At 33.2% G+C, this 25,359-nt stretch overlaps 3 protein-coding genes across 3 annotated transcripts in view; 1 reads left to right on the forward strand and 2 right to left on the reverse strand.

Annotated features, from left to right (window-relative positions):
- The window catches only part of LOC109061200 (E3 ubiquitin-protein ligase TRIM39-like), a 112,674-nt gene that overhangs the window by 60,633 nt on the left and 26,682 nt on the right, over window positions 1-25,359 (reverse strand). The window lies entirely within an intron of this gene.
- The window catches only part of LOC109064851 (E3 ubiquitin-protein ligase TRIM39-like), a 62,602-nt gene that overhangs the window by 10,566 nt on the left and 26,677 nt on the right, over window positions 1-25,359 (reverse strand). The gene's annotated exons all lie outside the window — the stretch shown is intronic.
- Window positions 8,718-24,502, forward strand: LOC109061201 (protein-glutamine gamma-glutamyltransferase K-like). Its single transcript, XM_042750989.1, has 14 exons — window positions 8,718-8,861; window positions 10,595-10,716; window positions 10,929-11,120; window positions 12,739-12,987; window positions 13,061-13,179; window positions 14,502-14,609; window positions 16,071-16,248; window positions 17,066-17,204; window positions 18,137-18,329; window positions 18,437-18,590; window positions 21,394-21,678; window positions 22,666-22,826; window positions 23,758-23,894; window positions 24,008-24,502. The coding sequence occupies exons 2-14, from the start codon at window positions 10,608-10,610 to the stop codon at window positions 24,150-24,152; spliced, it is 2,169 nt and encodes a 722-aa protein (XP_042606923.1). The 5' UTR covers window positions 8,718-8,861; window positions 10,595-10,607; the 3' UTR covers window positions 24,153-24,502.

Here is a 25,359-nt window from a genome sequence, read left to right on the forward strand (position 1 = left end):
TGGCTGGATGGCTAGGTGAGTCACATATGGTGGCAGCGGTGCTACCAGGTCTTTAAAAGGCTGGTCAACCTTTTTTTTTTTGCCATTAAGAGATGGGCAATGCCACCAAAGAAACATGATGTTGCAAAAGTGGTAAAGCCCAACTCAAATGTTTTGTCTCCAGACCAGTCAGGACAAGGGAATGTAGTATGTGCAGATGACAGAGAGGAGTTATCTGAGGAGGGGACAGATCCTCGCAGGTATATGTTACAGACTTTTCTGCAAAAACAACGTCAAAGAGATGAGGACAGAGATAAAGAGATGCAGCGTCAAGAGCACAGATGGCATGCATTACATCATCAGTTTATACAGCTGCAGTCTGAGGTACATCAGTAGAAGCAACAGCGACAGTCAAGGGGAGGATTGACAGTAGCTGCCACCTCACCATTAGCTTCAGCCCACACCACTCCTCCAGTCCCTCATCCACATCAACAGACCTGGCAGGCTGCCCAGGATAATGCATCTGCATCAGCTTCTATACAGGATGATATAGTACAATTTATGAAAGTCCAAGAATGCTACCATGGAGTGAAGATGAGGATATAGAGCATATATCTGACGACAACTGAACGAATTGCTCAGGCATGCAGGTGGCCCAGACAGGATCGGGCACTGCATCTTCTACCTCTTCTTACTGGCAAGACGAGGGCAGCCTATGTGGCCATGGAGCCTGAGGAGTCCTTGGATTATAATTATGTCAAGAAAACTATCCTTGACAAATTTGAAATTAATACTGAAACATATCGTCAGAGATTCAGATCCTACAGTGTCCAGGAGGGCCGAGACTCTCAAAGAGCTTCAGGTGAGACGGAAGGACTTGTATGCAAAATGGATGAATCCCAGGCTTTGAACCAAGGAAGAGATTGAAGACCAAATAGTTTTAGAACAGTTCCTTAAACTCTTTAATCCAGACACAAGAATGTGGGTAAAACAGAACAACCCCACTTCACCAAGACAGGCAGCAGAGTTGGCGGAAACCTTCATGGCTGCAAGACGATCAGTATACCAGCCAAGGCATTGGAGACACAATAACAGCAGTGCATCAGGTAAGTCTGCGGATGGTTTTGGCTGTGAAATTAACAACTCTATCACATATACTCATGTGTCACAAACTAAACCCCTTGGCAACACTAGTAAACAGCAGACAGCAGTTAAACAACACAAAATTAGACCTAGTTTGGTATGTCATGTACTGTATGTGGTCAGCAGGGTCACAAGAAGATAGATTGCCCCTTACAGAATGTCACTAACACTCGACTTTGTTATGTGCTTAGACCATCTCTCAGCTCTGATGAAGGAGCATTGAACAGGGAAACAGTAGTTAAGGTAAAGATAGGGGGTAATTGGTTCAAGGCTCTGGTTGATTCCGGCTCAAGTCAAACCCTCGTCAGAAGTGAATGTTTGGGGAGTCTAATACAGGGCAAGGTGAGGGTTCGCTGTATCCATGGCGATGCAAGAGAACATCCTGAAATTGATCTTGTGGTTGAGATTGAAAACCAGTCATATGTCTTGTTTGTTGGTATTGTGGAACAAGCTCCCTATCCAGTTATTTTAGGCAGAGCTGTACCAATATTGGTAGACTTCTAGCTGAGGTTGGGGTAGTCACAAGAGCTCAAGTTAAACAGGAAGAGGGTACCAAACGGTTGATGCAGAGCTTCCCTTTTTTGGGAAAGCTTAAAATTTAAGAAACCGAGACATGAGAAACTGCAAAAGAAAATGGAGGGCACAAAAATTTGGGAGGAGCTATCTAAACCTTGCTTTGATGATATTGTGCAGAGTCCACACAACATAGTGGAGTTACAAAGGCAAGACAAGTCATTAAAACGACGGTTTGATGAAGTTTGTCTTTTAGGATGTTGTGTGTAGGATGGTTGGTGGTGAGATGATTTTCGTGTGTTGTAAGCAAGACTGTGAGCACATTTGTTTGTTTTTTTTTATTTTTAAGAAATTTGTAAAGATTTCAAACAAACTTTTTTTCCATGTAGTCATTATGGGGTATTGTTTGTAGAATTTTGAGGAAAATAATGAATTTAATCAATTTTGGAATGAGGCTGTAACATAACAAAATGTGGAAAAAGTGAAGCGCTGGGAATACTTTCCAGATGCACTGTAAGTAAACACTTGTAAAACCCAGGTGTCAATTTTGTTTAAGAGTTATGATTTCCACTGGATTTTTGTTCATTCCGTCTGCAGTTCAAGTAAGTCCTGTTTCTGCCATCTCTAAAGCAAGCACCCATCAGACTTCGATTTAGCCTACAGCTAATAAATGACGTACTTTTACTAACTTATGATTTACTGCTATCATAAACCACTGAACAATCCCACATTTCCATCCCTTTACCTGTGAGTCAATGGCAGATGTAATTGTTAATTTTCGAGTTTTTGAATATAAATTTTGCATGACATAGCTTTCGGTTCATCTGTTATGCTTTTGCCTTACACTAAAGTTTTTGACTCACCTGCAGTGATGTCATACTGTAGTCGCCCCCCATACTCGTGAATATGAAGGTTTCTTATTAATTTCTGCCGTGGCAGTCCGTAACAATATGCGTTTGCCTTTTAGATGTTTGTTTTGTTAGTTCCTTTTCTGTTTGACAGCAATCTAATATCAAGTTAAAGCTTATTTACAACTTTGGCTTTTTACCTCTGCTCGAGGGTTACTTTCTGTTTTAAGGTATCTTCATTTAAAATTTAGCAATGGAAAGTGGAATCTATTGTTTTATTGATCTTATTCTGGGGTTGCCTGTTGTATTTTATTGTTTTAATATAGACTGTTTTCTGCACTTTGGAAACACTGTTGTGTTGAGGTGCTGATAAATCTCTTTTGTAACAGGATTATTCCAGATTTTCTGTCCTCCGTAGAGTGTCATGACCACGGTACCACACTTTGTTGACCGCAGGAATATGATGGGACGAGGTAGGGACATGGTACTGCCACACCTTATCTGCAAAATTGTGGTGAAAGCAACTGGTTTACTACAGTTGACATAGAACTATTTACTGGACAACTACAGAGTTGTGCTATATGCCACTGTCCTTTCTGTGTTCAGGGTCATTATCAGGTTTGTTGGGTTATTTTGCTACCCAGTCTGAGCACTGAATAAAAAAATAATGGGTTTTTATCGCAATTGAATTTATCACAATCCTTAGATGTTTATCTTGAATTTTGTTAAAATTAAAAAAAAAACTGTTTAAATTATTTGTCATGATTATGAAATTATATCCATTTCTCAAGTTTACATTTCGTAATTACAGCTCACAGGTTGACTTTTTTTTCTCAAGCTGTGAGGTTTATCTTTCATAATTCTGACTTCTTTCCTCTTAATGTCAGGATGTGCCACCAGCTGAATTAAAATGCCCCGTGGACATCCAAAACACGTTTCTGTTCACAATACGCATTAAGAAAACATTTGTAATTTTTCAATAAAGTCAGAATTTGGTTATTTAAAGTCCCAATTGCTATTTTATTTATTTATTTAGAAACCGGGTTATTTAGTGGGATTAATGAAAATGCCAGAAATGGGTTTTCCCAGCTTGGAAAGCGAATCCGAATTTTCTGGCAAGATGACGTCTCAAGCCCATGAATGCCCATTCTTCAAACAATATAAAACAGTAACATTTGTTCAGTTCTCTGGAATGACTAGCATTTTTAGAATCTAGCATAAAAACATGATCTGTAATAAATTCAAGGATTTTTTTTTTAACAGTTTTACCGTTGCAATGTTCATTTTTTAAGTCTTCTTTTCCATTTGTGTGTATTTATGTGGCAGACTTCATTTAGAACATGAAAAATAACATTCTACTGATAATTAGACATTTGGTTTTGTGGTTTCGTGTGGAAACAGAAATAACTTGGACGAGGGGCAAGCAAAAGATTCTTAGAACAATCTCTGATCAATCGTGTGGGACCATACAAAACCGAACGAAACAAAGCATTAGAAGTGCTTTTGATGGTTGGCCTTAAATTATGGTGTTTATAGAGCACGCTCATTATTGGATAAACCCATTATTGGATAAAAAGTCGTCATGTTGAGGAAAATGTTTGATCAGTGCATTTTAAAAAAACAAACAGATACATAATTTTACTAGAAAAAGTGCAGCCAGATATGAATTTTACTAGATTAAGCAGTAAACACTTGTAAAACCCAGGTGTCAATTTTGTTTAAGAGTTATGATTTCCACTGGATTTTTGTTCATTCTGTCTGCAGTTCAATTAAGTCCTGTTTCTGCCATCTCTAAACTTCAGCACCCATCAGACTTCGATTTAGCCTACAGCTAATTAAATGACTTACTTTTACTAACATTATGATACTGCTTCATAAACTACTGAACAAGCTCACATTTCCATCACTTTACCTGTGAGTCAATGGCAGATGTAATTGTTAGTTTTCAAGTTTCTGAATATAATTTTTGCTTGACATAGCTTTCGGTTCAACTGTTATGTTTTACTTTAACTAAAGTCTTTGACTCACCTGCAGTGATGTCATACTGTAGCTCCGCCCATACTCGTGAATATGAAGCAGTTTCTTATTAATTTCTGCTGAGTGTGTAACAATATAAGTTTAAACATTTAGAGTGTTTAGTTTTGGTTAGTTCCTTTTCTGATGACAGCAGTGTCTAATATCAAGTTAAAGCAGTGCACACAACTGCAGCTTGTTAAAAACTGCTCGACACTACATATGTTTTAAGGCTATCTGTCATTTAAAATTTAGCAATGGAAAGCATGGAATCCTATTTTTATTGATCTTATTCTGGGGTTGCCTTGTCTTTTAGGGCAACATAATTTAGTTTTTCTGTCTGAAACCGCTGTTGTGTCATGAGCTCGTGCTGATATCTCTTTTGTAACAGCATTATTCCAGATTTTCTGTAACCGTCATACATGACCACACACTTTGACAGCAGGAATATGATGACGAAGGAGGAAATGGTAATGCCACACCTTATCTGTGAAATTGTGGTGAAAGCAAGAGGTTTACTTCACTTTGGGATAGAAGAATTTACTGGCATCTACAGTATTGTGCAACAAACCCTTTCCTTTCTCAATCAAAATGGTTATCAGGTTTGTTTGGTTTATTTTGCACATAAGTAGCAGCACAGAATAAAAAAATAAATAAATCAAAAGGTAAATGTGTTTTTTTTTTTTTTTTATCTGACTTTTATTTCTTGAGATTCTGATTTTATATCTCATAATTCTGAGTTGAGATCTTGCAAGTCTTTCACAATTATAAGTGTTAATTTCTCACAATTATAATTTATCACAAATAAGATGTTTATCTTGGAATTGAGTATAAAATTTTAGGAAAAAAAAAAACCAAGTTTATAAATTATTTCTCATGATTATGGGTTTATATCCATTTCTGAGTTCAGTTTACATTTCGTAATTACAGCTCACAATTTTATTTTTTTTCCCCTCAATTCTTAGGTTTATATTTCACAATTCTGACTTCTTTCCTCTTAATGTCTAAGTGCCACCAGCATGAATGAAAATAGAATTAGTTATTTCACAATAGGCTATTAAGAAAACAGTTGTATTTTCAATAAAGTCAGAATTTGGTTATTTAAAGTCCCAATTGCTATTTTATTTATTTATTTATTTATTTATTTTTAATACCATGGCAGAAACGGGTTTCCCAGCTTTAAATGGGAATGTTCTGGCAAGATTCTCCAAGTTATGAATAAACATTCTTCCAGTAATATAAACAGAACATTTGTTCAGTTCTCTGGTCTTTATTAGCATTATTAAAATTTTAGCATAAAAACATGATCTGTACATCATTCAAGGATTTTTTTTTTTTTTAATTTTTTTAGTTGTTTAGTTTTTTTAACAGTTTAGTTGAATGTTCGTTAAAGTTAGCTGAGCGTTAATTTTTTTTTTTCTAAGTGTGTGTTTATTTATAAACAATACTTCATTTAGAACATTGAAAAATAACATTCCGATAATGTTTGCAAAATGGAATGTTGCCTTAATGTTTGGATAACCAAGAAATTAGACATTTTAATGTTTTGAACATTCAAAAACATTCAGAAATAACTGTCATAACGTCATGGGAACACAAGGAAAACTTTCTTAGAACAGATCTTTGATCACTGGTTCCATACAAAACCATACGAAACAAAGCATTAGAAGTGCTTCTGATGGTTAGCCTTAAATTATGGTGTTCAAGAGCACGCTCATTATTAGATAAACCCATTATTGGATTAAAAGTCGTCATGTGACCACATGTTTGATCAGTGCATTTTAAAAAAACAAACAGATATGAATTTTACTAGATTAAGCAGGCTGGAACAGGCAGCAAGCAAACAAATCTTTAATTGCATGACATGTTTCTGACGTCCAGATGAAGGGTAATTGCAAATTCAAGGAAGTTTGATTTAATAGTTTTTCATTTCCAAACTTCCTTTAATGACTCATGACACATTATCATATAATTATCATTACACAGTTAAATGAAAGTATGTCTCTTCATGTTTTTAGGATGTTAAAAATAATTTTTTACATTTTAATCAGAAGACATTCTTAAACAGGATTAGTTTAATTTGGGAGTCATAATCATAACACTTCAGTCAAGCTTGGTTCTTGTTCTTTGTCAACTTTTAAAAAATGTTATTCCATCTATTAGAAATTAATTTATAATCATTGAGTCCGTAATAATAAAAATAAATTTCCTTTGGCAGACACTTAAGCAAGTCTATTGCTTTTAGCCAATCATTCATTTATTCTCATTTTTTTTATTTATTTTTTACAGTTGCTGTCTAAAATAATAAAGTTAATAAAATTAATTTACCTTTTTTTAATTTAGCAGACACTTTTATTCACAATTTTATTGCTTTTAGTCATTTGTTAATTTATCAAGCACTTTTCTGGATGCCCTATTTTTATTTAATTTTTATTTCTGAATTTCTTTATTTGCGCTATAGGTTTATATAAAATTATGTCTAGAATAATAATAAATAAAGTTACTAAAATGTATTTACATTTAAGTAGACACTTTTATTCACAAGTTTCTTGCCTTTGGCCATTTATTCATTTATAAAGCACTTTTTTTCTTTACGTATCAAACTGAGGTCTCTGATATATTTCTGAAAAAAAAAAAAAAAAAACTAACCAATAAATGAGTGCCCAGGGGTTTTCCTTGAATTAGTTTCACTCTTTAATCATATTCTAAATTGAATAATTGATTGTGTAAACTTCTGATATTTTCTATACAACAGCAATCAATTCAAGTGTGTATTTCTGATTTGCCGCCATTGAGAAGATGACGAATGATATGCTAATATTTGCATAAAAAGACCTGATTGGTAGACTTTGTTCCAGCTTGTGTACTGTTATTAGTGCATTGTTTGATAAACGTCTTCATAACTATTATGAATCTGACAGGGTAAGCGAGAATGACCCACCCGTCCACAAACACTGGGCTCTTCTCATACCAGACCGATGACAAGAATCGCATGCTTCAGAAAATGAGGACACACGCCTCTGTTCAGTTTCTTTACCCTAATCTCAATCCTCCTCCCACTCTTTCCTCCTTTATTTTTGAAATGTCAAACAGGTTTTGTCTTCCTCTGTGTCATCTTATGTAAAACATCTGAGGGCTTTATGAAAGCATGTTAAATTATTATTAATACGTCCATATATGTGCATGAGTTTAGTGACGATCTGGTTGTGAAGGTGTGAAAGGTTACATATGCACAATATAGGTATATCTATAAATGTTGATATGCATGCCATTTTATACAAAAAAAAATGAAAGAAAAGAAAAGAGTGCATAAGTATGTGAAATGGGACACACCTTTTTGTAGTTTTGTTCGTTGACAACAGTGGAGCAGAAATAATGTACTTCACCTTGAAATGGATTGAGAACAGATAACAAAATATTTGTAACAACATCAGTGCAATAATTGTTATTAATAAAGAAGTTCTATAAAACAAACAACTTTTTTTAAATATTATATTTGTTGTATTTTCAGAGGCACTCAAAATAGATAAAGCAATGCAATAAAATGAAATAAATCATATTTAGAAAATAAAACTAATAGACAAACAAACACCTAACCATTTTTACCTACAATAACATCATCATTGTCATTAATTTTGACAAATAACTGAGGAAAAGACCAACAAGAAGTTTCAGATATTCTAATGAGATATTTATAAATAAATAAATATAAATAAAATGAAAACTCTTTAATAAAATACTATATATATATATAAAGTTATAGGAATTGAAAAAAAAAAGACACTGAATTTTAACCAGTATCATCATTATTCACTTTTATCAGGTGATTAAAAAGTCTACGAAAAACATTTGGCTCTGTCAACTATGTCTTATACTTTTTCTTCAATACACAAAGAAATAATGTTCAAGAACTACTAATAAAAACAAAGACAAATTAGAATTTATTATGTACTTGCACTTTATTATTTATAGGCATTCAGAAAGGAAAACAACAACAACAACAACAACAATAATAATATAATGCCATTTTAAAGCTTATTCTTGTTGAGCAGACTTTTAATTGCTTTCAGGCTGCGGAAATGAATACATTGTTATGGCTTTTGGCTTGTGATTCATAGATATTTCCAGTTTAATGAGAAGAAAGAAATCCACTTTTTCTACCTTTCCCTGACTGTGAATGCCATGAATGTTGTTCATCAGAGCCTGTCGCCTCCTCCGTAGTGAAAAAGGAGTGGTGACACGGGGTTAAATAAGAGCCGTGAGCAGGTGCTTCAGTGCCAAACATTCTTTGAATTCATCAGCGCGAACACAAGACGGTCTGTCAGATCCCCTGAACTTCACACGCCAGACGCCTCAAACACACAGGTAACACCGCATTACAAATACTGCATTAGAAAACACTTTAGAATACGCTTTCATTATTAATTCATCATAAACAATGCACATAATTGATCAAAAGGTCATGTTTATTTGAATATGCATATACAGAAAATATAAAAAGAACCATTATTGCATGAAACTTTAAAGCAAAACGTTACAGGTGAGTAGGGCAAGTCAAACTAAAACTTATACTATACTTAATGCTTATACGATATGAGCTGACTGATTACTTTAAGAATTGCAAAAAAAAAATTGTATTATAAGTTTTCTGAAATATTTAAGTATGCAAAAAATGCATTATCTAATTAAATGTGATACGTGTACTGCGTTTAAGCTAACTGAGACTTGTTATAGTACTTTTATATCATTGCTCTTTTGTTGATTTTGATTGCTTCAATTGTCCTCATGTGTAAGTCACTTTGGATAAAATTCTCTGCTAAATGACTAAATGTAAATGTAAATGTAAATGTGTACTAACTTGCATAGATTTTCAGAAAATAAATCTGGGATAAACCCAGGTCCAAAAATGTTTTTCTCATTTTGTTGACATATTAGAGTCAAAGGTTTTTATAGAGGAGACTTTGAATAATTTTGTCCCTCCATAAATCAGAAAAAAACTGTCGACAGCCAGAAAACGAATTTTCACTGCAGTTTTATTAATAAAACAGTGTATAAAACCAGGTGAATGATATATGAACAAATCTCTCTATAGAACTGTTCGGAATGTAGACAGAAGTAAAATTGTAAAACTTTGTGTACAGTAAGTGCTGCTGAAGTGGAGAAAAACACTTTTTTTTTAAATGGTATTTAAAAATAGCATTATATTTGACATCTACAGATGCAAATAGAATTTTTATGTAATAATAAACTCAGGTGAATAATATATGAACAAACCCCCTCAGTAAAAACCTTCAGAATACACTGGAGTAAAACTAAAACTTTTTTTTAAAAAATTTAGTATTTTTTTTTAGTATATTTAGTATTAGTATTTAGTATAGATTTCACTTAGTTGGGATATAAAACAGGATAATTAGAGATGTCAGTGAACTTTGATTCATATATTTTGAGCATGCATATTTAAATATGCATGAATTTGAGACCTATTTATTGCTTATTTTATAATGAAAGTTATTGTAGAACAGTTTTTCGCTCATTAACATGCTCATTAATAACACTACATCCAATGTGAGAGCAGATTATTGTTCTTTCATCAGTTTAGACATGATGAAGTGTCATTACAGCAGCTGGGTGATGTCATGTGCTTTATTCAGGTGTGAGAGTAAGAGGCGTCTTTGTTGGCAGTCTTTTGTGTAAGAACTATGTTAATGACTTGACATTCTGTGTGGGAGGTGATGAGTGTCAAAGCTAGAAAGTCTTGATGATGATGATTTTATAATTGTACAATTCAAGGCTGGAATACATTAAATGACTTTTAAAACTCAAACTCATACAGACAATGGTTTGTTGCTAGGAGAATAATTATATTTATTAATTTTATATTTAATATAAAATTTTGTTTTTGAATTCAGTTGATGTATGTGTTATACTTAAATTATTTTGTTGAAATTTGTTCATATTTTATTAGAATTTATTGATTTTCTTAAAATTTAATTTGATTTTTTTATTATTTATTAAATTTTTATTTTATTTATTAGAAATGAATTTATTTATTTAAGCATTTGGCATATTTGTGTATTATTTTCTCTTATATATTTCAGGCTGCTTGTAGAAATGTCTAGCTCTAACCCCAGCACCACTGGAGGTCCCAGTGCCAGCAACCCTACAGCTGTGCCTCTGACCCCGTATGCATCAACAACAGCTGGGACATCAGCTGCTTCAGGTGAGGAGGAAAAAAAAAATGTTTTTTTTTTTTTTTTTATTATTATTATTATCTTTAAAAGATGCATAAATAAAACCTCATTGTGCAAAAGAATGAAACTGTATAAACTGCATTTTATTTGGGTCAGCTATTGCTGAAAACACTAAGATTTGATGCTCTAAGTTGGATGAACTTGGGTCTGTATATATGAAAGTTTTCTCTCTCTTTCTCAGACAAGCTTCTGATGGTTCGTTCGGTCGACCTCCTGAAATCCAAGGATGGGCAGAACCGCCTCGAACATCACACAGATGCTTACTTCAGTGACAAGCTGATCGTCCGCCGAGGACAGACCTTCCAGATGTGGGTCGAGTTCTCCAGACCCTTCAATCCAAAATCAGACAAACTGCAGCTGCAGCTGAAGTTAGGTGAGAGAGCCACGCTCACAAAACCTGTTTGACAACTGTCTTCATTTCTTTTTTTTTCTTTCTTTCTATTTAATCTCACAAGGAGCTCAGAAATAACTCATTTCACCTTTAAAATTATTCGTGCGTATCTTCATTTGACATTCTAAGAAGTCAAACATCTCCGCAGATGACAGACTCAAGTCTGGACTTGTCTGGATTCCCTCTTACTGTTTGTTTTGAGTTTGTTTAGTGAATATTTGTCATGATTACTGCATTACTTCTCATTCCGAACTCTGACAACATGTTTGTTTGCATAATTAGATCTAGGGACGTGTTGAGCAACATTTTTCTTAGGCCTAGTATCAAAATCACCATTAAACTCACAGAAGAGCAGAATTGAAATTAGAATGAAATCAGCATCAGACCATTACAAAATCAGGGGTATTATATGTGTGTCTATGTATGTATGTATATGTGTGTGTGTGTGTGTATATATATATATATATATATATATATATATATATATATATATATATATATATATATATACATATACATATACTATATCTACTGTATATATTATATATATATATATATATATATATATATATATATATATATATATATATATATATATATATATATAAACATTTAAAAAACTTGAATAATTTGAAATAAAAAAAAACAAAATGTAATAAAATATTTAAAAAATATTTGTATTTTTGTTAGTTGGTAAGTCAACATTTCTCATTTTCATTAGTTGAACTTGCTATAGCTACTAAAATATCTAAAACTAAAACTGAAACAAAATGAATAAAAACTGTGTAGACATATTTAAAAGTAATAAATTATGAAATACAAACAAAATAAAGTAAAAATGAGAAATATAAAACGAATAATAATAATAATAATAATAAAAAACTAATTCAATAAATGAATAAAAACTATAATAGTAAAATTCCCTGAATGGAATCAAATGTTGTCTGAATCAAAATCTGAATTAAATCAGGAATTAAAGCAGTACCAGAAGAAGAACTTGAATCAAAATCAATAATCAGTGCATATCAGATGCATAATAGAAATTCAGAATTAAAATTACACAATCATTAATAATAATAATAATAATAATAATAATAATAATAATAATAAAGTCAGAACCAAAATCATAATCAGACAATGAGGTGTATTTTACGTGGAAATTCTTTCTGTACTCAACCATCACTCATAAAACATAAACATGCAGTGACTACGGAAATGAAAGCATGTTTTTTTTTTTTTTTTTTGTTAATGTTTTCATCCGGAGTCTGATGCATTAGCATTGTCTGAATGTTAAATCAGTGTGTGACAAAGACAGACAGATGCCCAGACATTCTGACGGTTAGTTCAATTATCTTGCTCTTTATTCAGAGGAGAAAAACTGACAGATGAATCCATTCATCTGTGATGGATGTGAGTCATGAAGTAGTTGGGTTTGGGCCAGGACTAGTTATTATGTAACCTAATCCATCTAATCCAGCTGCTCCTTGAGTCTCCTTTATTAATAGATCTCCAGCTGAGTCACTGACAGATGATTTTATTAAACTAAATCATTAAAACGCTGTTCATCTAACGCTTCCACGTCTTTGTGTTCTCGACACAGATCCCATCTTCAGCAGTAATCCAGGGATTCGCATCTCTGTCCCGTTAGTGGATGTCCTGGAAGACGGCCGCTGGGAGATGAAGATCGTGGAGCAGAAAGACAAACGTGTGCGGCTGGTGGTCAACACTCTTCCCACCGCCTCCATCGGCCGCTACAGGGTGACCGTCGAGTCTTTCTCACCGAGGGGCAGGCTGCTGTTCCCCTGCACCCCAAACGACATCTACATGCTCTTCAACCCCTGGTGTGAAGGTACAGAGTCAACACTTGTTTCCACCTTATTTACATGAATGAAGTAACACCACATCGATCTGCCTCTCCTCAGATGATCCCGTGTTTCTGGATAATGAAGAGGAAAGGAAAGAGTATGTTTTGAATAGCATGGGCAGAATTTACTACGGAACCGAGCAGCAAATTGGAGCCAGAACGTGGAATTTTGCTCAGGTGTGTAGAGAGTGAAATGTATTTATTAATTAGGGATGTCCCAGTCAGTTTTTTTTTTTGTGCCCCTGATCAGATCCAAGTCATTGAATACTGAGTATCTGCCAATACAGAGACCCGATCCAATACGTGTATATTCCTGTAATATAATATAATAATAATATAATATAATATAATATAATATAATATAATATAATATAATATAATATAATATAATATAATATAATATAATATCACAAGACACACTCTCTCTCTATGCACACACTATATTAAGACATTGGTAGATGTGAACGTTACAATGGTAGACATTGTAAACAAACTGTGTGGAATTATGAAATTATGAATATGGGACTGCTGATATAAAATTCTTGTATTTAAAAAAATATATATGTACAGTAAGCAGAATAATTGCAACACATGGTCATCCTCGAGATCGGCTCGGGACATCCCTATTATTTATTTTATTTTGTTATTATGCAATAGTTTTATCAGCTTGAACAGATTCTAGAATTATACAATTCTACTGTCGTGGTTGTGGACTTTTTCTTGTGTTCCTTGTTCTCCTGCCCTGTTTAGTTCTTGTCTCTCTAGTTTCTGTTCTTGTCATTAGTTTCCTCGGCTGCACATTAGTTTCAGGTGTGTCTTATTAATTGACCCATTATATATATAATCCCCGTTTTGTTCTGTTGTCTGCTGGTTATTTGCTTTACAACTGTGAATGCTATGTTTGTGATTCTCCTGTGTTTTTTCTTCATGGGTTTATTATTAAACAGCTATTTTGGATTATACTCCCTCGATGTGCTCTTATTATAGCACTACATGTAATATCTGTTGTTGTTGTTATTATTATTATAATTATTATTACTAATAATTTGTAATGTTATATAAGTTTGAACAGATTCTATTACCATCTATAATTCTGTTACTGTTATTCCTGTTATTAATATTGTTGTTGCTGCTATTATTATTATTATTATGCAATTGTTTCATCAGTTTGAACAGATTCTATTATATATAGTTCAATTATTATTAATTTCATTATTAATATTATTATTGTTGCTGCTGCTGTTGTTGTTAATTTGCAATTGTTTTAATTTGTTGTTGCTATTTTGCAATTATTATTATTGTTACTATTGCTATTATTATTACTGTTGTTGATGGCTTTTGCATTATTATTATTATTATTATTATTGCTGTTATTAATATGCTTTTTATCAGTTTCAATCAGATTCTATAATTATTTATGATTCTGTTTTTATGAATAATACTTCCATTATTATAATTATTATTGGTTCCTTTATTTTATTTTGCATTTGTTTGATCAGTTTGAACAGGACGTCCTGGAAGCGTGTCTGTTCCTGCTGGAGAGGGGTCAGGTCGCTATGACCGAATGGAGAGATCCAGTGATTGTTTCCAGAATGGTATCTGCTCTGGTGAGTCGCATTCACATGACATGGACATAGATTCATAAGAAATCATGAATATGACACTGATTTGAGAAGGTGAATTACAGTCGACAGCACACTCTCAGAAAAAAATATACAAAAGCTGTCACTGGTGCAGTACCTTTTCAAAAGGCACACTTTTGTATCTTTTAGGTACTAATATGTACACTTTAGGTACTAACAAGGACTGTTTAGGTACAGAGCGTTGCCTTTTGAAAAGGTACCTCCCCAGTGACAGCTTTTGTACCTTTTTTTCTGAGAGTGCATGTGTTAGTTTTAGGTTCATAGGAATCTATCTTTTTCAATACAGTACATGTTGAACACCAGAGCTGGTGCTTGTTTGTTTACAGAAACACATGCTTTCTCTTTCATCGAAACACACATTCTCCGCTGTCTTTTGGAACAGTATCAAACATCATTAGTGTAGAGATATTCCTTTAATTCTATACACTTCTGATTAAAGGATATAGAACGGCAAAAAGGTTTGCCACATTTTACCTTTGCAGTCTCACTTTTTAAAGATTTTTTACAAATGTCTTACATAATCAATCTACAACATAAACACTGTGAAATAACAGCTATGTTAAATGATGGAAGTATAAAAAGGATATTACAAATATACTCACACTGCTGTTTAAAAGTTTGTAGTTGGTAAGATGTAAATACAGTATAAACAGCTGTTTTCTGTGTGAATGTTTTAAACTGTTATTCCTGTGATGCGCAGCTGTATTTTCAGCATCAGTCTTCAGTGTCACATGATCTTCAGAAATCATTCTAATATGATGATTTGTTGCTCAAGAAACATTTCTGATTATTATCAATGTTGAAAACAGCTGTGCTGCTTAATATTTTGTAGAAACCATGATTCGTTTTATTTTTCAGAATTAACAGATTAATTAAAAGTTAAAAAGAACAGTATTTATTCGAAATAGAAATCCTTTTTAACATTATAAATGTCTTTACTGTCACTTATAAACCATTTAATGTATCATTGCTAAATAAAAGTATTAATATATTTGTATAAAATTTATTGAACAATTGAACCTTTGAACAACAGAGTAAATTAAATTAAAAAGGGTCAATAAAGAACATTTTTAATGTAAATTTCTAGAAGTTACATTTACAGAAGTCTGCTTGATTGATCTTCATGAAAAAAAAATTGTCAGTAAGTATAAAAATAACAGTAAAAGATAATAGTCATCCTCTTTTGATTTACTATTGTTATATCAAAAAAAAAATACATCATTAAATAATGTCCACAACAACAGTTCAGTCTTTACACAATATATTATTCGCATAATCATCAAAAAATTATATTAATTTGATTTAATAATTTCCTGCATTCTCACATCTTTCCTGACATTTTAAGAAGAAAGACCTTTGAGGAACAGAAAAGTAAGAGATGAAAAGCCCCTGTTTTTGAAAAGTTTTTCTGTTCTTCTGTGACAGGTGAACACCAATGACGACCGTGGTGTGCTGATGGGTAACTGGTCAGACAGCTTTGAGGGCGGGACGAGTCCCACCGCCTGGAGCGGGAGCGGCGACATCCTGAGACAGTATTACAAAAGCTCAGGGAAGCCTGTCAAATTTGGCCAATGCTGGGTCTTTGCGGGAGTCACTGCATCTGGTACGTTTGGATATGTTTTTATCACTGTCAGCAGCAAAAAAAAAAAAAAAAAAAAAAAAAATATTTCACCATGTTTTTAGGAATAAAAATCAGTGTGAATAATATATTAACAAACCCCTCAGTAAAAATCTTCAGAATATAGAGAGGAATAAAGCTGTTAAGTTTGGTGTTTGTAAGTGCTGCTAAAATGGAGAAAAAAGAAAAAAAACATTTGAAGTTGTGTATTGTAATTGAAATCTACAGCCGCAAACAGAAAAACTGATACAGAATATACACACAATCATGTGTTTAGATGTTTTCCTTCCTCTAGTCTAAAGGAGAATTCGGTTTAAAAAAGAAAAAAACCCTATGCATTTCAGCAGAAAGTTTGAAAGTAACAGTAAAGATTTTAAATTAAATGTTTCATTGATGAAGTGTTAATTGTTTAATTTTTGATGATTTACTTTATTAAAAAACTTATGAGTATAGAGATTAATAATATTGATAAGTTTGTTTTTTGTAAGTGCTGCTGAAATGAGGAAACAACTCTTTAAAGATATGTATTGTAATTGAAATCTACAGAAGCAAATAGATAAAGTGCAATAAAATAAACACTTAAGTATATTTTAGATGTTTTCTTTTCACTAGTCTTAACTAAGACATGTTATGGAAGCAAAATAGCCCGAAACATGAAAAAACAATGTTTTTGCGTGTAGTGTCTTGTCTTAAGCTGTTGATCATCAGGGCAACTCCAACACTGTGTTTGCAATTTTCGCACCACTTACAGTTCAGAGTGTATATAAATCTCTTTGTAATGTTCTTTCCATTTCTCTCTCAGTGTTGAGATGTCTTGGTATTCCCACCCGTTGTGTGACCAACTTCAGTTCTGCTCACGACACGGACCTTTCCTTGAGCACAGACATTTATCTTGATGAGAAACTGGAGCTTATCAAAGACGAGACCAGCGATTCTGTCTGGTATGATAACAACCATCACCTCTTAAGTTCCTTTTACTGTCATTAATGTCATCAGTGTCGGGGTCATGTTATTCTTGGTCTCTCTGATCTGTAAAATTTATGCTTGGAAAGTTTTATGTGACAGTTAGTGACAGTTCTCAAATACAGCGATCATTACTGACACTTTACATTAATATGGCATCAGGGTTATTAGTCGACTAAAATTAAAACCACTTGAAATAAAACAAACGTTAACAAAATAACTTAAACTCATGTTATTTCAGTTAGTTGCCAAGGCAACGTTTCTAATTTTCCTTTAGTTTAATTTTAAGTATTAAAACAACTAAATAAATAATGAACAATAATAAAAAATAAGCAAAATAAGACAAAAAAAATTTACAACTTTATAGATAAAAAATTACAAAACAACAAATCTAACCATTTAAATAAATGTTAAATTAAAATGAAGAATTTTTTTTAAATATGTACAAAAACTATAATATATTAATGACATTAAAATAAAATTGTATATAACACTTTAGTGTCCCTTTAAGTTTTCAAAGTATTAGAGGTAGAATTGTTTTGGGGGAAACTAATATGTTACAAAAAAAACTAAACCTAGCATTAAAAACATCTTGTTTTGAATAGCTTTATTTCTTGGAATTTCATGGAATATTGAATGCGTCGGTTTTTTAATTGATTATTTATTGTTAATGTTTTGTGCACTTGATTTTTAGGGTTATTTAATTGTGTGTGGGTTCAAAAAGTAATTTTAACAACACAATCACACAAATTTTTCGTTGCCAAAAAAAAAAAATGCTCTGAAAGTATTTAGTTTGAGGTTGATGGTCATTTTTAAGAGTTTCAATCCCTGGTTTAGTCAATGCCTGTTCAAGTGTATTTTAGTAAATTGGCGACTAACAAACTCTCATGTTGGCTGTGTGTCTCTGTAGGAACTTCCACGTGTGGAACGAGTCCTGGATGACCCGTCCGGACCTCCCGGCGGGTAACGGTGGGTGGCAGGTGGTGGACGCGACCCCTCAAGAGCTCAGCCAGGGTTCATACCGCTGCGGTCCCACCCCTGTCTCCGCTGTCCGCAACGGACAAGTCGACCTGAAATTCGACACTCCTTTCGTCTTTGCCGAAGTGAGCGCTCCATAAAAACTTTTCATCCTTATTTGTATCTGATGACATTTCATACTGAAGTCAGAACATCTACTGAATGGCTGAATTGGTTTCACTGTGCGTCTCAGGTGAACAGTGACAGAATCTACTGGCAGAAGAAACCCGATGGAAGCTTCAGTCAGGTTCATGTGGAGAAGAACTCCATCGGTCAGCACATCAGTACTAAAGCTGTGGGATCTGACACTCGCATGGACATCACACACCTCTACAAATACCCAGAAGGTAACAAAACAAATGCATCTGCTCCAAAACCTAGAGCTGCCTTCCTTGAAAGCATTTTAAGGCATCACAGACATGCTCCTGATGGGTATTGTTCCTTATTTTCATGTGAATTTGAATTATATCTACCAATATTGATATTGATAGTTTGATTTTTCTTGAGGAAAAATCTGTCCCAACTAATTTGATAGTTTGATTTTTCTTGAGGAAAAATCTGTCCCGTTTGGAAACATTACTATTTTTAATGTTTTTGAAAGAAGTTTCTTCTGCTCATCAAGCCTGCATTTATTTGATCAAAAATACAGAAAAAAAATGTAATATTGTGATATATTAGAATTTAAAAATAATTGTTTTTAAAATTTATTATACTTTAAAGTATCATTTATTTCTGTGATGCAAAGCTGAATTTTTAGGATCATTATCACATGATCCTTTAGAAATCATTCTAATATGATGATTCTTTATCAAAGTTTGGAAACAGTTCTGCTGCTTAATATTTTTTCAGAACATGTGATACTTTTTTAGGATACTTTGATGAATAAAAAGTAAAAAAAAAGAAGAAGCTATGTTTTTAAAATATAAATATTTTGTAATAACAATATACACTACTGGTCAGCAATTTGGGGTCAGTAATTTTTTTTCTTTCTTTTTTTTTAAATAAAATCAATACTTTTATTCAGCAAGGATGTGTTAAATTGATAAAAAGTGATAGTAAAGAAAATATATTATTAGAATATATATTATTTAATTTTTTATTTTTATTTTGAATAAATGCAGTTCTTTTTAACCTTTTATTCATCAAATATATTAGACAGCAGAACTGTTTCCAACACTCATAATAAATCAGAATATTAGAATGATTTCTAAATGATCATGTGATAGACTGGATGTTACATGTGACACTGAAGGCTGGAGTAATGATGCTGAAAAATTCAGCTTTGCATCACAGGAATAAATTATTTTTTTTAAAGTATATTCAAATAGAAAACTATTATTTTAAGTTGTAATAATATTTCACGATATTACTGTTTTTTTCTGTATTTTTGATCAAATAAATGCAGGCTTGATGAGCAGAAGAAACTTCTTTCAAAAACATTAAAAATAGTAATGTTTCCAAACTTTTGGTCTGTACTGTAAGACATAAGGTGGTTTCATTAACTTAATTGACTTCATGACAAATTTATTCAAACATACACATAATTAACAGTAAATATGGTCGTCTCTAGTGTTTTCTAGCTACTAACAGTGAACATCTTTCCTGTGATAAATTGAGTGACATTCTGTATTATATTGAATCTTTCAACCTTCCAATGTTCATTCATGTTTATTAAGCACCATAAATTGTGTTAAAGTGGAAGATACTCGCACATTTATTGCTGCCATTTAATCCGAAGCTGCCAAAGTGATCTGTTACACCACATTTAAGAGCATCAAAATGGCATATATTGTTTGAATTTTGCGATAAAATGGACAGAATTTGAAAGCTGAGCACAACACTCTTTGAGATTATTGGATGGGAGTCACATTACAAATAATGTTTGTTGAAGGGGGAAACGGCAGACCTGGCAACCCTGGCTTGAATTACGGGTGATTAATAGGGTCAAATTAAGCCTGTTTTTTAAATTGATAATGCGTTGTTTAATTAAAAAAAAGAAAAGAAAGAAATCAGATAAGATTCATGATAAGATTACTAAGTCCCAAGTCTGAATTAAATGATTTGTGATGTAGAGGTCTTCATGGGCCCACTTGGATCTGAAAACCCTCGGGCAATTTAAAATAAACATGCTTTTTCCAAAAGGACCCGATTAGACCCGAATTCTTTTAAACTATCCCAAATGCGTAGGCTACTTTCACTTTCGTGTTAAGTGAGGAACATGCATAGAAAAGGAGCATGGGCTACGTTTGTAGCCTCGCACACAGAAATCATCTTATAGATATGAGATCCATCAGGAAAATCCTCTCTCACCATTACGCTGCCTGTTCATATAGGGCTTTTCATTTTTGTGAGCAGAAGTCTTTCGCCAGAGATCAGGTTGCAGACAACACTAGCAAATCATTGAATTATTAGACTATAGATTTAATTTGTCAAACTGTCACATTTATTTTTCAAATCCACTGGTCACAATTTGAGTAGCTCTTTTAAACCGGTTTTGCTTGTAAATATCACAAGTTAGAGTTTGAATCCATCGGAGCGGTTCCAGCATAAATTACTCTTTCAGTAAAATCGGTTTGTCTGTTCTTCTGCATTTTGCGCATGCAGCCAAGTTTACTCGACACTGTCTGTAGTACTACTGGCATAGCTTGCTAGTTTTATGAGATTAATTGAAATAAGCTAAAACAGCTTAGTGTCTAATAATAAAACATTATCAATATTTCCATTATCTGACACAAATCTACAAACATATTAGGTGAGGTAACCTGTTTACTAGTGAAATACTCCATTAATATGACAAGCTGCACCTTAAAATACATGTGCATTATGATCAACTTTGTAGCTTAATTCACTATTGCTTTAGATAGTTTGACCACTGCAATTCAGTTGGTAACAGTCAATAGGAAATCAGCTGAAAGAATTCAGACATCTCATCCCATTGAAGTGAATGTTAAATTTATTATATTGTAATAAATATTTGAGAAATTATTGTTGTATCTGATTGTATGAGTCTAGTGTGATAGTCAATGTAAAAAGAGAAAATGATAGAAGCAGATGAACACAAAACAGCTAGGGCAAAGGTTTGATTATGACATAGACACAATAAGATATAGCAGCTCACACTCCTCTTTATTGTCTGTTCATCTCCATCAGGTTCAGAGGAGGAGCGCATAGCTGTGGAAACCGCCAGTCGTTTCGGCTCCAAGCCGACTTTGTATCTGTTGCCCACCGACAACGATGTGAGCATTGAGATCGTCATGGACGGGGCAGGACCTCGCATCGGTGAAGACGCCAAACTCTCCATCGTCCTGAAGAACACAAGCTCAAAGCAGCGCACGGCCAGTCTGCTGTATGAGGTGATGGTCATGTACTACACTGGAGTGCTGAAAGACACCGTGAAGAAGGACCGGATTCCTGTCGACCTCAAACCACAAGAGAGTGAGTGGAGTCTGACTATTAAATCTGCCCATCACAGACTTTTTTCTAGTTATTGTGCCCCGCAATGTATGAATCAGTAGATGCTTTGGTCAAAAATCACTTGATGATGAGACCTGCTTGCAGCTGGTATTCAGATTTCAACTACAAATTGTAGCTTTAGACCCTTAAAAGGCCATCTTTGTGCCTTACTTACCCCTAAAAGGTGCATATTATTACCTTAGAGTCATTACATGTACTCTGAAGATACTACAATGAACTTTTTAGGTGCAAACAAGATATAAAAAAAAAACTGTGGTTTTCCTAAATTTACAATTTTTGTAAATTTTGTTTGAGATTGTATTAATGCTTATTTTTAATTAGGGCTGCAAAACAATTAATCACGATTAATCAGATTCAAAATAAAAGATTATGATTACATACAATATGTGTGTGTGTACTACATATATTTTTTTATATTTTATGTATATATAAATACACACACTTATGTAAAATATTTGTATGTATATATTTTTAAACTTGTTTATAATTTATATTATATATAAATAAATATTTTATATATAAATCTAACATATTTCTCCTTAACATACTGTATATGTATGTGTGTATTTATATATACTTGATAAATATACACACTACACACACAGTACGTAAACAAACTTTTATTTTGAAAGGAATTAATCACGATCATTTTGCAGCCCTATTTTAATAGAATTTTAAATTAGATCCTGTTCATGAACTGTATGAACTGACCTGATATGTATTTACTAATTTAAATTATATGTGAGTGTGGGGGCGATAAAACATTCATTGCAGACTTAAAAAGAAAAAAGTAAAAACATTAAATGTTTCTTAAACATATTTTTAAAAAAAAAGTGTAGCATGAATAATTGGTCATTCTTATGGGCAGTGAGCAAACAGGAGGAATCCTGTAGTGGAGTTCTGTGCAAAACATTGTCATTAATGTTATGCTCCTTTGTCTCCCTTCAGCCAAGACTATTCCTTGGACTCTGCAGTATAAGGAGTACATGAACCATCTGGTGGACCAGGGCGCTCTGATGCTCACGGTCACCGGTCGGGTCAGTCAGACCAAACAGATTCTGGCCACACAGTTCACCTTCAGACTGCGCACACCAAACCTCATCATCAAAGTACGTCAATGAGACATTAGTCTTGATTTGTGATGTACCATAACTAGTGCTGTCAAAATTAGCACATTAACAAAGGCGATATCATTTAAAAAAAAGCACGAAAAAAAAAACTACGAGCATGCGTGTCAGATCCACATCACGTTCAGCAGCGGCAGCTCTTAAAGTAATAGCAGTCAAATAACCTAATAACCAGCTGCTGTGATGTCTGTTAATCAAAGAACAAAAGAAAAAGAGGAAATCAGTGACATTTGTAGCTTTAAGGATTCATCTATATTTAATTTAGAATTTAGTTTTGATAACCGTATTCAATTTCTGTATATGTCATACTTGCTGAAGGGCACAGGTAAATATGACATTTATTATAATGGGTTTATGTCAAGATTGTTTTACGTTCACTTAAATTAGAGGTTTTTTTTTTTTTTTTTTTTAAAGTCTAATACATGTTCAAATTGATAGCTCTCAATTATACTGTGATGTTAAACAGCTATAGTCAATGGTTAAATATTAAGAAAAAAAGCAATATTCTAGAGACATCGGTAGTATTGGTATCAGTGATACTCGCCTTCAGTCATAAAAAAAGATGCCATTGAACAAATATAAAAAAATACTGTCTTTGTGGTTTCTACATTAATTTGAAAATTGAATGCGAAGTTATTGCAATATAAAGGTATATTTAAAAATTTTGTTATGGATAAATCGCAATTAATTTAAGAGAAAATGTGCAATCAATTCATTATTTTATTATAGTGATTGACAGCACTAATCATAACAGTAGTACATATGACCTGTGCACTATATTCCATGTCTTCTAAAGCCACGTGATACTTTTTGTGAGGAACAGACTACATTAAGTTCATTCTCTCAGTTTTGGCTCTTAAATCTCATTCTCATTTCATTCTAAATTGATTGATGTGTGTTTGTACTGTTTCAGCCTCTAGAGGACGCTGTGGTGGGTAAAGAGTTGACAGTCCAGATCACGTTCCAGAACCCGCTGTCACAAGTGTTGAAGAACGTTTTGTTCCTTATAGAGGGATTGGGAATGCAGAGCATCAGAAAGATCGAACATGGGTAAGATGTGTTTATGGTTAAAAACAGAGACGTACAGTAACATACTACATTAAATATGATAAACTGGGTTTGAAAAGCTTCCAGTAAGTTTATATTCTGGTTCTGTGTGTCAGTGATGTGGAGAAGCTTGCGAAGGTTACACTGATGGAGAAGTTTGTTCCTACCGTCTCCGGCTCTCAGAAGCTCCTGGCATCGATGGACTGCCGTCTGCTCACTCAAGTGCATGGATTCGCTGATATTGTGGTGAAACCAGAGTAAAAAATCACTATCAGTGTAAAGCCTTCTAATGCTCTGTTTACTTATAAGAATGTTAACTTAAATACACTAATTTATATGAAACTGTTGCAACTAACCTCTAACACTAGCTTGGTCTATTCTTTTTCTATTCTATGTTTTCTTTTTATTTATTATATTATTTAAAAGCCCTTGCTACGTGTACTGTATTAAGCTAACTGACACTTGTTATAGCACTTGTATATCATTGCTCTTTTGTTGATTTTGATTGCTTCCATTGTCCTCATGTGTAAGTCGCTTTGGATAAAAGCGTCTGCTAAATGACTAAATGTGAATGTAATGCAAGTCAACAATAAAGATCCTCCTTGTTCATATTTTGTCTCTCTGTATAAAATTTTTATGTGAGCAGATGGTCATGAACTGAAGTGTATTTGCATAATAATGGGAAAGTTCATTTTTATTTAATTCACAAGCAATATTGTCTTTATTCAGATGCTATTATATAAAGAAGCAGCAGGAATCACACCGTTTTACATGTAATTCCATGACAAAAGCTGGAGATTGGAAAGAAAATGTCTTCAGTCATTTCTTTACAAAGTAACATGCACAATTCTCTGGAAATGTAGCATTTTATGTTGACTTTCATGAAGTCATATTAAAATGAATACACATTTCATCCTAGATTTTTTTTTTTAAAAGTTGAAAACGTGAGGACCTTCAGGTAGCCCCATAAGGCGACAAGTAGAGACCAATAGGCACCATTACAGTTTCCATTAAAACCAGTACAATTCCCATTATAACCAGTAAATCCATTACAAATTCTGTGATGGTGTCTATTGTTTTTTTGCAGCAGGGAGCGGGTTAAATGTTCAGGTTATCTAACGCAGAATATGGTTATTTTCTGTTAGTCACTGTATGAGTGTACATCTGTAAAAATCTGATAGGAAACGTCCAACAGACATATTGTAGATGAGCAAACACTCTAAAAAATATGTCTTGCAGATGTCAAATAGACATCTCCGTGATGTACGTGTGCTATCAGTGTTGGTTTATCGAGCTGAGAGTATTGATTTTGTTCCATTTTCATGTCAGAGCAAAATAATAATTATTGTGCAAAAACCTTAAATTTTGCACTTCTAAGCTGGTAAAAGATTTATTATTTTAAATTATTTAACTTATGAAATTCAATGTGTCTCAGAGCAGCACAGAATAGAGCCGCCGGTAAAATCAC

This window comes from Cyprinus carpio, chromosome B23 (genome assembly GCF_018340385.1).
Source record: "Cyprinus carpio isolate SPL01 chromosome B23, ASM1834038v1, whole genome shotgun sequence".
NCBI classification, from domain to species: Eukaryota; Metazoa; Chordata; class Actinopteri; order Cypriniformes; family Cyprinidae; genus Cyprinus; species Cyprinus carpio.